This window comes from Cottoperca gobio, chromosome 21, assembly GCF_900634415.1.
Source record: "Cottoperca gobio chromosome 21, fCotGob3.1, whole genome shotgun sequence".
Taxonomy (NCBI): Eukaryota; Metazoa; Chordata; class Actinopteri; order Perciformes; family Bovichtidae; genus Cottoperca; species Cottoperca gobio.
In genome coordinates this window covers 22,185,384-22,199,922 of record NC_041375.1, presented here as the reverse complement: position 1 = coordinate 22,199,922, position 14,539 = coordinate 22,185,384, and the positions used below count along the sequence as shown (strand labels likewise).

The window sequence follows — 14,539 nt, the reverse complement described above, 5'->3', positions numbered from 1 at the left end:
CAACGTGGAGATCTGTACCAAGTTTTATGATATTCTATACAGTAGTTTTCGAGACATTTCACATTTCCGTTAACGCTGTTACGAATGTAAATAATTTCACAATAAGTTTGTCTTCATACAACGTTATCAAAGTGTTACAAGCTGATGTGGGTGCAATTGATCCCTTGAGTCTCTATGTGCAGCCGCTATTGTTCCTTGGGCTTTGATTCGCCTTCATAGCAAATACTACCTACAAATCTCAGGTAAATGTCATAGAGGAATACCTCCTGTTGATTTCTTTTAATTCCTTTACAAAGGTTCGAGGCAAATTGAATAAAGAATGACTAAACCCTGCAGTTTCCAGGGGGATTTTACCTCCAAAGCTTCTTTTCAGCAGAAGCAATGGGAGGTAGAATAAAGACGGTGAAAAATGCTTTGATAATTTTCTTCTTGGCTCATGAAAAGGTACACTGTAAAACAATTCAAGCTGGTTCAAGTTTGAGACTCGAGTTCCCTCGCTGCCGTAAAAACAAGAGTAAACCCGACTCTAAAGGTACTGTAACCTGTTTTTCAACTCAAAAAGTAAAGTAGAAAAAGTTGAATTACTCTGACTCATGTCACGCTTGGATAAAAGTTGGCAGTTTGTTTATTCAGATGTTCTTGGTTTAGATTTTTCTAATGATCTTATGTCTTTTATTTGTTTTTTCAGATCAGATTTCACTTTTCAGCAATTCTCCAAAGAGGCATCTTTTCCTCCTGCTCTGTGTCTTACTGCACTATCAACGTCTTTACATTGCTGATTCTGTTTCAAATCACCCGGCTTATTTTGGTTGCATTCTTTTTCTTCCATAATTCAGTGACTTCCCGCTATGAATGGGGAACTGTAAGCATATTTGTTAAAGTGAATCTAAGCTCAAAGCTCAATTTACTGTGTAGCTGCCAGAGCGTTCAAGCAAAACTTGTCCAAACAAGACAAAAACTCTTGTTGTGAAAACTCCAACAATATGATTTATGTTTACTTTCTACCAAGTCTCCAGGTCTAGCAATGTGTCTGACGGTTGGTCAGTCCACCCCGTTGGTACAGACGGAAAATCTGTACTTTGACAACAACCATTAGATGGATTACCATTAGATACAGACAATAAAGGTCCCCGCAGGATGCAGGTTAATGACTTTGGTGATCCCCTGATTCCTCCTGTTGCACCACCGTGAGGTTGACATTTTTGGTTTTAATTGATGTGTCTTTGCAGCTACTGGATGGATTGCCATGCAGTGTGGTACCATCATGACATCCATTGTGCCCAGAGGGGGAAGCCTAATCATTTTGGTCACCACTAGCAGGTCAAGGTTGAAACCAAATACCTGATAAACTAATGACATTCCCATCAGCCTGAGCAGTACTTTATGTTTAGTTCTAATTAGTAAATATTTAATGCTAACACGCTAAACTAAGATTGGGAACATGGTAAAGATTTTACACATTGAGCAGATATTGAGCAATATTTAATTTAATTTTGATTCATGTTTCTGTCCAGCTAAGTCCAACATTTACTCTGCTTTTATGTCTGTTTTGGTATCCACCATACTCTGAATAAAATGTTTGGCTCTTTAGCTGCTTGATGCTTCACTATGTTGACCAGCTAGTCTCTAACTGTGTCTGCTTGCTGTGTTGCACAGCAGTCAGCGTACACTGTTTACCTTGTTTTTTTGTTGTTGCTGAAAACAGCTGCGGCTGAAAATGACTTAGGGGAAGTGCAGTGTCAGGTGATAATTGCAAAGTGGTTTCATCATTAGAGCAGTCATTTAATGCATTAATATACAATTTTCGATTTTAAACTCTTTAGTCATTGCAGAGGCATATGAATATGAATGTGTTTTGTAATGGCCATAAGTAACAAACAAAGGAAACAAACCGTGGACATTGGAGGACTTGTGGTGTCACATGGTCCTTTGGTTGCATGAAAATACGTAGACACACTGTATAGGTAGGGAAATCGTAACCCCTATAATTTATAAATTATCTTAATAAGTATCTTTATGAAAATGCCATCTTTAAGAATCCCTGAATATATAGAGAAAGGTTTTGTTTGATGGCACTTTTCATGGTCTTTTTTATTTGTATTATTTTTGAAGTCTTTGAACACTTTGTCACTGCATGATGAAGATCTTGGTAAATGTGCCCTGCTGTCTTAATGAATACATTAAATACATTAGAGCTGATTCACTGGAAATGATTGGCACAAAATAAGAGATATTGTAATTTCCACACAATATCTCATAATTAGAGTGAGATAGACGGAGAGCTTGGATACTACTGGCTTTTTATAATTACTTTGGAAACATAATTATGTATTATATCATTTGAACCATCCCTGTAACATTGTGTTTTGACATAATAGATTTAAATGATGGATTAAATTAACTGTTTTTTAAGTGGTCATTTACAAAAGACAACCTTTTGACCTAACTATATAAATCCGTTCATCTATTCATACAGTTATACATTCCTGCTTAAATGTAAAATTCATTCAGCACCTCGTTCCTTTTATTTTTCATTAGTGAAAAGGAAAATGGCAAACTGAGTCTTTAGATTTTGTGGTCCAAATGTACAGTTTGTCCGCAGGTTCAAACAAGACCATTAGTGAATTGGCAGTGATTTTTATCTGCACATTATAACTGGGAGGGATATGGAAATGTCTCTCCCATGAGCAACACTTGCTGTTATCAAAAGAGCTGCATAATAAATTGAGGAAAACCATAGGAAGCCTACTGAGAAAGATTTAGGAGTCAAACATGAAAGAAATCATAACCAACAAGACTCCACTGCTCTGTGTATATGAAAGCCTGAGACCTTCTAAACCAGATAATGATGGATTACGTTTATGTTAGCCTACATGTGATGCTTCTGAACAAACATGTATGGACAGAGAACAATAAATGACCTGGCTTAGAGAGTTGGGGAAAGGGAGCTGGTTGTCTATACTGAGAGACTAACGAGAGAATGAAGGAAAGGTGCGCAGGTTGTTGTGGAGAGCTAGCGCTCGTTCAGCCCCGACAAAAACATAGCAAATGTTTATTTCAACGGAAAACGATGGTGTGTTAAACACCCTGTTGAGTTACACTATAGCATTGCAGCTGAGAAGGTCATTCTTTGCGTTCAGAATAGTAGAGGAATGGAAATGATGGATTTGAATGCTCTTTTTTTGTTATCACACATACAGGACTGTCTCAGATAATTAGAATATTGTGATAAAGTTCTTTATTTTCTGTAATGCAATTAAAAAAACAAAAATGTCATACATTCTGGATTCATTACAAATCAACTGAAATATTGCAAGCCTTTTATTATTTTAATATTGCTGATTATGGCATACAGCTTAAGAAAACTCAAATATCCTATCTCTAAATATTAGAATATCATGAAAAAGTATACTAGTAGGGTGTTCAACGAATCACTTGAATCGTCTAATTAACTCGAAACACCTGCAAGGGTTTCCTGAGCCTTGAAAAACACTCAGCTTGATTCAGTAAACTAAATCACAAGTATGGGGAAGACTGCTGATCTGACTGCTGTCCAGAGGACCATCATTGACACCCTTCATCAGGAGGGTAAGACACAAAAAGAAATGTCTCAAAGAGCAAGCTGTTCACAGAGTGCAGTTTCAAAGCACATCCACAAAAAGTCTGTTGGAAGGGGGAAATGTGGCAGGAAACGCTGCACAACCAAGAGAGATGACCGCAGCCTTAACAGCATTGTGAAGAAGAGTCGCTTCCAGAATTTGGGGGAGCTTCAAAGACAGTGGACTGAAGCTGGAGTCCAGGTATCAAAAGCCACTGTTCACAGACGTGTCCGGGAAATGGGCTACAATAGCCGTATTCCCATGGTCAAGCCACTTCTGAACTCAAGACAACGGAAGAAACGTCTGACTTGGGCTATGGAAAAGAAGCACTGGACAGTTGCAGAGTGGTCCAAAGTCCTCTTTTCAGACGAAAGCACGTTTTGTATTTCATTTGGAAGTCAAGGCGCCAGAGTCTGGAGAAAGGCTGGAGAGGAGCAAAATCCAAGTTGCTTGAAATCCAGTGTGAAGTTCCCACAGTCAGCGATGGTTTGGGGAGCCATGTCAGCTGCTGGTGTTGGTCCACTGTGTTTCATCAAGCCCAGAGTAAATGCAGCTGTGTACCAAGAGATTTTAGAGCACTACATGCTTCCGTCTGCTGAAAAGCTCTATGGAGATGAGGAATTCATTTTCCAGCATGATCTGGCACCTGCCCACAGTGCCAAAACCACCAGTAACTGGTGTACTGACCATGGCATTACTGTCTTCGATTGGCCTGCCAATTCCCCTGACCTGAACCCCATAGAGAATATGTGGGGTATTGTGAAGAAGAAGCTGAAAGACACCAGACCCAACAATGCTAATGAGCTAAAGGCCGCTATTGAAGCATCCTGGGCATCCATAACACCTCAGCAATGCCACAGGCTGATTGCCTCCATGCCACGCCGCATTGATGCAGTAATCCGTGCAAAAGGATTCCCAACTAAGTACTGAGTGCATTAATGGACATTTTCAAATGTTTGATTTTGTTTTGCTGTTATAAATCTTTTTTTTTACTTGGTCTGAGGAACTATTCTAATTTTTTGAGATAGGATTTTTGAGTTTTTTTAAGCTGTAAGCCATAATCAGCAATATTAAAATAATAAAAGGCTTGCAATATTTCAGTTGATTTGTAATGAATCCAGAATGCATGCCATTTTTGTTTTTTTAATTGCATTACAGAAAATAAAGAACTTTATCACAATATTCTAATTTTCTGAGACAGTCCTGTATACACAGCACAGCACACACAGTGAAACACACACAGCATGGTAGAGCTAGCGTGACCAGACTTCCCCAAATTTTCTTTTTGTTTGTCCCGAAAATGTACCAAAATCTGAGTTTTGATTAGTTATAGCCTAATCAAACATTAAATACTGATTGTTGTGAAACATTATTCTGGCTGCTGTTATGTCCATAGTCTACATGAGTTATGGCTGTAGTAGTTTTTTGTAGTGTACAGTAGTGTTGCAAATTGATCAACAACTACACACAGTGGTGACGCATAACATTGTTAAATTAAAACATTTACGGAGGTAAAAATTAACCATCCATTGCATGGAGCCCAGTGTCCTGGCACCGGGACCTGGTGAACATCCAGCCAAAAGGCAAACAACGTTACGGCAGGTACCGGGTGGAGTGGGGAGGGAAATTCCCATGGATCATTGCTGCCTTACGAGAAGCCAAACAAAGTGTTTTGTAAAGGAAAGAATAATACTATTATTATTACTACTGTTTGTTGACACTGAATGTAATGTAATGATTTTCACCCCACTCTCATCTGGTCATCCTTGGTAGAGCGCAGCTTCTTTACCGAGTTAAGATGAATTTCAACTAGCGCACATCACATTGTTGTGTCACAGAAGCCAATCAAACAGCTATGAGATGCATTTTGTTGCATTGATATCTGCCCCCTCCATGACATTTCAAAGCACCAAAGTGTTTGAGTAATTCTAATTTGATTATCGTTGTGTTTCATGCCTCCAGGTAATGGCAAAGGACAAACTATCCTTGAAAAGCTGATTGACATAATGAGACAAGACTTTCAAGCAATCTGCAGCAGAGCGTTCCGACAAGCCCCCCCGCTGCACGGCCCTAAAATCCAAGCAATGTTCACGCGGAGCTGCTACCCTGCAGCTTAGCATTCCCCGCTCAGTTTGCATCCCTCATTGAAAGTGGTAGCCAATGGGGAGGGATGAATGTCTGTGCCAGATTTCATGGTAATCCATCCTGTAGTTACTGAGACATTTTACTCCAAACCAAACATGTATGATTCATAGTGGAGCCTGAGGAAAAAAGTATGTAGGATTCATCCTCTGGGAACCATGAATGTCGAAACAAAATCTTCAACAGTTGATGAAATAATTCAGTCCAAGCCAAAGTGGTGGACCAAACAGACAGGCTAACAAGTGTTTTGTTATTCTGGTGGCACATTACAGCCTCCAAATCCAGAACACACCTGAGTTCATAACATAATATGACATATGTGTTAGCATTACAGAATCTTGCAGCAGCAGTACAGCTTTTTCTAAAAACATGACGGGTGTATAAATAACGTGATAAATAAATCAAATGTTTATTTAAGACTTTTTTTAGCTCTTTTTCCTCACAGGTCATGAAACAGCTGAGGACCTTTAAACCATCCACATACATCCACTCTGGAAATCATTGAAATGAAAGAGATTGGTTATAAATTAACTCAAAGAATCATATTCTAGCTAAAACATTAAAGGTGGGTTTTGCATCTGTCCAAAGGTAAAATAAAATGTGTCTACCAGCACCTCTACAGCTCACTTATTAACAAGTTATATCTGGTTTGTTCAAACCGTAGAAGACCAAAGTGAGCTTTGGAGGTGCTGGTATGTCGTTGGCATATGTTGATTTTTAAAATTTCTTTAAACCTTTGTACAGAGCAAGCTGGTGAGCAGGCACGCTAATCAATGCACATAAATGTTAAGACCAAACATCGGCATAATCTCTGAAGCTAACTGAAATTATAGCCAAAAGTCATGTAATGGACCCAAAAAAGCATTTTCTTTACGTATATTAAAAACAAATAAAAAATGTAAGCAATGTTTCTGTTCTTATTTGATTGACTTTAATTTATTTTCAAGTTAATGTGTGAGGCAAGTTTATTTGTATAGCTCTTTTCAACAACAATGTAGTTTGTGGGAAAGGTTACAGCACATAGTTTGCAAAGTTTCAATGCCTGTTATATATTATTTGTGAATAATAAACCAAGCACAACATTCCTCACCCTGCCACCTCTTTAAGCTACAGGGTGGAGATAGCCGCTTGTTGTGGTTTTCATATTAGTTTACCATGTTCAATCTTTAACTTTATCCAAGGAAAATAAAAATACAACACTGGTCAACAGACCAAATAATTTTTTAACTCCAACTCCTCAGCTTCTACCTCATCAGTCAGAGGAAACAAAAGGGTCTCAAGCTCGAGTTAAAAAGGTGAGTCTCCTTCGCAAGAAAAAATAATAATTGTGTTTTTCTCTAAATAACAGCTCTTTCAAAATAGTCATTTATCACGACAAAACTTTACTTGAATCCTTTTAATTGTACTCTCACTTGTTACGTATATGCATGTTTAGCTGACCTACTGAGTAGAGAAGTCTCTTTAGGTTACATTTGTAGTTAATTGGATGTGCACTTATTGAACACTGTCTCTATTTTTGGCCACATATTATAATAAAGTCATTGTCACACCAGCTGATGGAGGAGGAAAAAACATGGGCGTTGGTATCAGAGGTTGGAGGCGAGAATGGTTACCTGGAAGAGGCAGCTGAGATATTGAAACAACACTTCCAAATCATCTCCTACAGAGAGCTTCTTGAAAACCCAGTGCTCCATGGCTCCAAAATCCAGGTCCTGTTCATGTGGAAGTACTACCCTGCAGCCGAGCCTTGGTTGCTTAGATTGCTTCCCTCCCTTAAAGTGGTTGCCAGTGGAGGAGTTGGCATCGACCACCTGGATGTGCCGTTCATCAACAGTCTCGGGGTAAAGGTGGTCAACACTCCTGGTGTAGTCAGCGACTCCACTGCAGATTTGGCCATGGGTCTTCTTCTGGCATCGGCTCGCAAGATCATTGAGGGTGAGATCAAAGATGAACCAATGCGACACAATCTTTTTAATATTGCAATTTAATAACCAAGGCCTCCTACAGCTCCTTACTCTCAAACTAATTAATGTGTGTGTACTCCAGTTTACATTGCAAATCGCTGATCTGTTCTAAGAGCATCCTCCATCTTGTTAGTATCAGGGCTTGTATTACTTGTCTCACAGTAAATTAATCCTAATTTGTTCACAATTTTTAGATGAATACTCAGAATTAGTTTCTTCTTTTAAACATAGGAGTAAAAGCATACTATGAGCTTCTATATCCTTGAAAGATCAATTGTAAATCTACATGTTTTTAATGTAGTCGCAGTGACATCATCCAATAGTTTGTAGACTACTGTTTGGAAGCCTCAAGGATGGCATTTTGGTCGTCATCATTTTGTTTTTTGGCTGTCGCCATTTTGTTTTTTTGGAACTACAAGTGACACGAGCGGTTGGAGTTTTAGGCAACCAAAATGTTACAATAAACCGGAGAACACCGTGGTAGCCACTTCTATGCTTTATCGTCTATTTTTACTCTAAATGGGAACATAATTTACTTCTTGAACTTGAGAATAGCGACCATAAAGATATAAGGAAAATGTTTAGTGAGGTAACAAATCCAGTGAGGTAATTTTCTCATAGACTTCTACAAAATCTGACTTTCTTTTGCATCCAGTCGCCCCCTGCTGGCAGGTTTAAGGCACTTCAGCATTAGCTTCACTTTTCAGACCTGGAGGTTACCCATTGGTAGTAACAGACAGTTTTTTTATTAAAAACGACAAGCAAACACACACACGTACGCACGCACGCACACACACACACACACACACACACACACACACACACACACACACACACACACACACACACACACACACACACAAAAAGACATTTACAGAATTAGTCATATGCACTTATTATTAATATGCCTCCTGCTGGATATTTATGACAGGATAGGGGAATCTGTAATACTGTACATTCATTAAATCATTTTATTTTTTTCATTTTTGCTATTATAGGTTATCAAATAGCTATGGACCCAAGGACCATCCACTTACCATGCAGGCTGATGGGAGTTGAAGTCACAGGGTCGACTCTAGGGATCATTGGATTGGGAGACATTGGTTACAGAATTGCACAAAGAAGTAAAGGATTTGAAATGAAGATCCTGTATCACAACAGGACCAGACGGTACAGTAAGAAAAAACATAAACTATTGTGTTACTTCGCTAACAAGTTTATTTTTATCTAGGCATGTAATAACATGTATTGGAGGATTTTTGTTTTTTTTATATCTGCAGAAATAATCAATGATTCTCACTCAGTGTGAATATACTACACACAGTAATGTGCAGGAAATCAAACAAGTCTGCACAGGAAACGGTGTATAATCAATGACAGTTACCAGCTAATGCTTAACAAGGTCACATTTTCTTGCAGGGTAAATAAATACCTACCAACCGTAGCCATGTTTGTTTTTTCCAAAATAAGCCGATTGTTCCTGTTCTTTAAAAACTTGAAAAACATGTTGCACTCTCAAGTTGATTACAGTCTGGAAAGCAATTATTGTATGAGACATTCATTATTCTGTTCAGGAGTGTAGACGATGAGCAGGCAGTTGGAGCCAGTTACTGCGACAGCCTGGATGGCCTGCTGAGGAGCTCGGACTTTGTCGTGGTCGCTGTCAAACTGACCTCGGACACAACAGGCCTCATCGGCCACAGAGAGCTGTCCTTAATGAAATCCACAGCAACACTAGTCAACATCAGCAGAGGTAGGAACTATTTGTTTCCTAGACTGCATTGACCTTGATTCATAATTACTGGTTCATGCTAATAAAAATGCTCTTTTTATGTCTCAGGTAAAGTCCTGGACCAGGACGCCTTAGTTGAAGCACTCAAGTCTGGAACGATTCGTGCCGCGGCATTAGATGTGACTCACCCGGAACCTTTACCAAGGTCTCTTACACTGAAAATACACTCAGACCAATCAAAAACAGAATCACACTCAAGATAGAATGACTGTAATATACTAATGATGCATTAATCACTCCTGGCCCCTCTGCTATCTTGTGCAGGGATCATCCACTCCTCAGTCTGCCTAATGTGCTGATCACCCCCCACATCGGGATCAGTACCTACAATACAGCAACAAGGATCGTGGAGAAGATGGTAGAAAATGCCCTGGCAGCAGTGAAAGGCTTACCTGTTCCAAATGAAGTCAAGATGCAGTGACACAATCAATGTTAAATCTTTCTGCAGTGCGTGTTTTGAATTATTGGCCCTTTTTAACATATCTTACGAATAAAATGTGAACATAAGGAGAGTCAAAGATTTATTAAAGGGGCAAAAACATTTTTTAGGGTTTGTGCACATATATCTGGGTATCTAGAGTGCCTATCAACCCACACACGGTGAAATAAGACAACCCAGTCAGTTTCTTGTGGGCTGCCTTGGTCAGAAAACAACGGATTCAACAAGAATTGGATTTGGCTCCACTCCTAATTCACATGCAGGCTCATTAGAATATACCGCCCCCCACTTGAGTATCTCCACTCACGGCTTGGGAACTACCTTTGCAAAGGTGCGCCATATTTTTTAGCAAGCCAATCAGAGCAGACTGGGCTTTTTCAGGAGGAGGGGCTTAAAGAGACAGGCGCTAAAAGAAGGTGAATTCAGGTATTTTCAGACAGTTTAAGAAAAATAATGTTTTTTTTCTTTTTACAAAATACAAGTATAATAGAATAATATTCATTATAATAATAATAATAATAATAATAATAATAATAATAATAATAATAATAATAATAATAGAAGTTTATACAACTTTACCTATGTATAATTTAATGCATAAAATAGCTGCATTATTTTCTAATGGCCCGTTGTGTTGCGTTCCGATCCAATACAAACGATTCTTCTTCTTGTTAAATGAATCTACACTTCAGCTCAGAGCAACTAATCTGACTTTTAACAATCACAGCTTTGCCCAAGTGTGTGAAGCAGGAAAAGAAACGCTGCCTTTCTTCTTCTGATTAAAACAACTACATTACAGCCACAGAATGTGCTAATTTGCAAATGTGTTATTAAAGGGACGTAGTAATGCTGACTGGATTAAGTTGTTAATCAACACGAGGAAACATTATTAATGCATGCAAACATATTTCATTGGTTTGACCTCCAATATCCACTCATGGGAACTAAAACACGATTACCATGTTATTATATGGTTGTGTTTAGGTACTCACAGCACAAGTCTTTACTTTATTACCATTTAACTGAAGTTATTCTCTTTCGCTAACCCTATGTGGGACTCGGGATGAGTGTGCACAAACGAGGCTCTTTAGGCCGTAGCAATGGGGACAGACAACAGTTAGGCTGCCACTCACTCTCTATCTCTGATTGTATTTTGAAAAGGGCATGCTGTCTAGAAATGAAGGGCACCCTTTCAGCACGCAGCCCACACAGGCCTCCCTGAAGCCCACAGCTCGGCTGACTCTGACTGGCCATTTCCCTCAAGGATGCTCCTATAAACTGTGAAGGTGAAAGCTACATTAGTCTATTACAGATGTGACCTCAGTGAAAACTAGAAGTGTCCTTGAGATCTTTTGATTGTCCCAAACATCCTAGATTCCTTTTCTCGACAGTCTGTTCCTTTTACACTTTGAATGGCTAAAAGGCTTTGCTCATATGAAGGCATATTTGCATCTGAACGCGGTGTTTTCTTTTACATTCTACTTTGTATTCCGTGGCCCTATTCGAATGGCATTAACATGAAAGAGGGAAGTAGGGAATGAAATATTCTCTGTGCCGCTCTGTAATTCAACTCATGTTCCCGACAGCATTTTAACCACCGCGAAATGTGGTCTGTAATAGACATGGACACTCTGCCAGTATCTACCTTTAGCAGACTACAACAGCACATCTTCGTATTGCTTCCCAAAATGTTGGTGTCAGCATGTTTCCGTCCGATTAGCAAAACCATTTTTAAATGTTAAAATCACCCCTGTCCCCTGGAGAAATAAATCCAGTCCGAATAGGCCTTACATCTACACCCCCCCCCCCCCCCCCCCCCCCAATTTTCTCTCAATTCCCTGCAGTCTTACATCTGCTAATTTATGAAATAAATTACTTCATGGCTTTACATTTCATTACAGTTTCTCTCACTAACTGGTAGATGGTAAATGGACTACATACAGCGCTTTTTCCAATCTTTGCGACCACTCAAAACACTTTACAACACATGTCAGCGTTCACACACATTCAGAGGCTACCGCCAAATGCTCTTCAGTAGTGACAAACATTCACACACACTCATTTGGAATAGGAAATTTGGGATTCAGTATCTTGCTCAATGCGACCCTCCTGAGCCACAGCCGCCCAACCGACTGTTGCACATTGCTTACTTCTGCTCTTCACTCATGGTATCTCATTTTAAAGACAAACTATGATTGCATATCACATTGATATTACACGTACTTTATTTCCACACAAATATAATCAATTTTTAATTTCTATTTCTTCCTTTACTGCTACTTTTAGACACTTTGTTATATTTAATTTCCTATTTTATGCTATTGTAATTTAAATTGAAATGTGCTACTGCATGTCAGTCACGATGGTAACGGTAAATGCCAACTGGGCAGAATGTCCTCACAATTTGTCCAAGAGACATATTTGTCTCGCAGAACTAGCTCTTGTCAGTGAATCTACTGATTTTGCCACAAAATCTATTGTGCTAGCTACCGTTGTTCTTAAAAACAGCAATACATTTAAATATTAATGGACATGAAATCCATCCTGTCACAGTGTGGACTATCTAAACACGGCTGCTGCCAAACGTTTGATGGGTTGCTCCTGTTGTTTGTTTGGAACCCCTTTTAAATTATTTTGAATCAGTGTTAATATCCAAAATAATGATTAATGCAAGGTGTTTGTCGGCTAGTTTATTTTATTTGATGTGGACATCACAGTAGCATTAGAATAGTAACACACATGTGTGCAAAAGGAGCAGATGCTCTGTGTGTAGTGCTTTTGTTTCTCTTAAAAGTTCAAATAGAAGACAAAAGAAAATACATCCACAAATACTAAAATACATCCTTCTTTCTCTCGCTTTTTTTTTTTGCATATTTGGTCCAAAGACAAAGCTGGTGTGTACGTCTGTGTGAGGATGGGTGCATGGAAACTTTGCGAGGAAAAGCTTAAGTGTGATGTGCAGGGTCCTTCCCACATGATATTAACATGACACAAAAAAAGACTGAAAATAATAAGAACCTAAATCAGAAATGTGGGAATCTTTGGGGAATTGCAGTCGCTCGCAGTGCTCTCGGTGAGTCACAGGAACTGCCTGAACAAAAAAGAAACATCAATCCCTCTCTTCATGTTTTCTCTCAGGCTCTTCTGGATGCTTTTATTTGTTCATGGCTTTGTCAGTGGCCCATCCTCATGTTCCACTTCTATTTTTACATGTTCAACAGTCGTTGAAAGCATATCGTGATTCTTACCTCAAAGCTCAAGTTCTTCTGCAAGATAACTTTTTTTTTTATGAGAACAGCCAACTCTATATTATTATCCAAATGAGGAGGAGGAGGAGGAGGAGGGGGGGGGGGGGGGAGGGTCTTTATTGAAGCGTGAGAGCACAGCAGAAAGTACAGTTAGTGGATTAGAAACTCTCCTTATTTCTGAGATTAAAAAAGCGAGAAGCAGTTCTCATTTGCACGAGGATGCTGAGAATTCTTGTTTTAAAAAATGAGACCTATATTTTTATATGACCTCACGTCATTAGCCCGTTCACACCCCAACTCCAACCGTCTCCTGAAATAATTGTTACAGACTTTGATTTTCTTTTTCTTTTTGATCTGAATAAATGTTAAAAAGATGATAACTATATTTATGATATAATTTAGCTCCACTAGATGTGAACATTCATCAAAAAATTGTTAAACTTCTTTTTTCGGTGTCTCTTCAAACATTGCATGATACTCTCTATGCTTTTTCTTTCCCTCAGAGGCGAGAGAATAATCACTGGCAATTTCCACAAAGAATAACAAAAAGATTGTTAGGTGGGAGGTTTCTGTGTTAAGACTTAAAGAAAAAAAAGGCACAATGAGAATGTACACTTGGTGTGCGAGCGGCTTCTAAGTTACATTCAAATAAAACTAAATACATTTAATTATAACATGAGATGACTATGTTGACTACGTATCTTCAGGTCCCCTGGTATTTTTAATTAATGCACTTTTGAAAGCGTTAACAATGTTGTTGAATGTAAGAGAGCTGTTAGTTATTTATGTCACTCCCAAGGGGATTAACAAGCGTCAAGGTAATTAATCATGAAGTTGACAGAGGAGGTGAGGGAGAAAGAAACTGCAAAGATGCAAGCAACACACACACACACAAACACACACACACACACACACACACACACACACACACACACACACACACACACACACACACACAGACATTTACAGAATTAATCATATGCACTTATTTTCTTTTAACACCGTGGTCTATTTTTAAAATCTATTCATCTCTTGTATTGTATATCAGTATGTTACCGACCTGAGCAAAGTGGATTTCCCTGGACAGTAAAAAGAACATCTATCTATGAACTGAATGTTGTTACATGAAAATAACAAAAGCTCGGCGCAGCGTGTGGAGAAAACAATTAACGTTCAATGAAACTGTTCGGCCTCTCGGACATCTTCATGTTGGATGTCAGGTCTGAAAGTTCAAAGGTCGACTAAAATGTGTTTCAACCTCAGTGGTGGGAGAAGTATTTAGATCCTTTACTTAAAGCAACAGTTCAAAGTAAGTTAAAATACAGCACTGAAAATACTCCACTACAAGTAAAAGT

The 14,539-nt window shown here is 38.8% G+C and overlaps 1 protein-coding gene across 1 annotated transcript; it reads left to right on the top strand.

Annotated features, from left to right (window-relative positions):
* Positions 1-7,297: 7,297 nt before the first annotated feature.
* On the top strand, positions 7,298-9,918 carry LOC115026650 (probable 2-ketogluconate reductase). The gene is made up of 5 exons (XM_029459531.1): positions 7,298-7,676; positions 8,704-8,875; positions 9,280-9,458; positions 9,546-9,642; positions 9,762-9,918. Exons 1-5 carry the CDS (start codon positions 7,298-7,300, stop codon positions 9,916-9,918), a joined length of 984 nt encoding a protein of 327 aa, XP_029315391.1.
* The last annotated feature ends 4,621 nt before the right edge of the window (positions 9,919-14,539 follow it).

Excerpts from the sequence above, each read along its gene's own strand:
- LOC115026650 (XM_029459531.1), top strand. The coding sequence starts at position 7,298 with ATGGAGGAGGAAAAAACATGGGCGTTGGTATCAGAGGTTGGAGGCGAG. Across the intron at positions 9,459-9,545 it reads ACTAGTCAACATCAGCAGAG|GTAAAGTCCTGGACCAGGAC; the intron begins GTAGGAACTATT and ends TTTATGTCTCAG. Across the intron at positions 9,643-9,761 it reads CACCCGGAACCTTTACCAAG|GGATCATCCACTCCTCAGTC; the intron begins GTCTCTTACACT and ends TATCTTGTGCAG.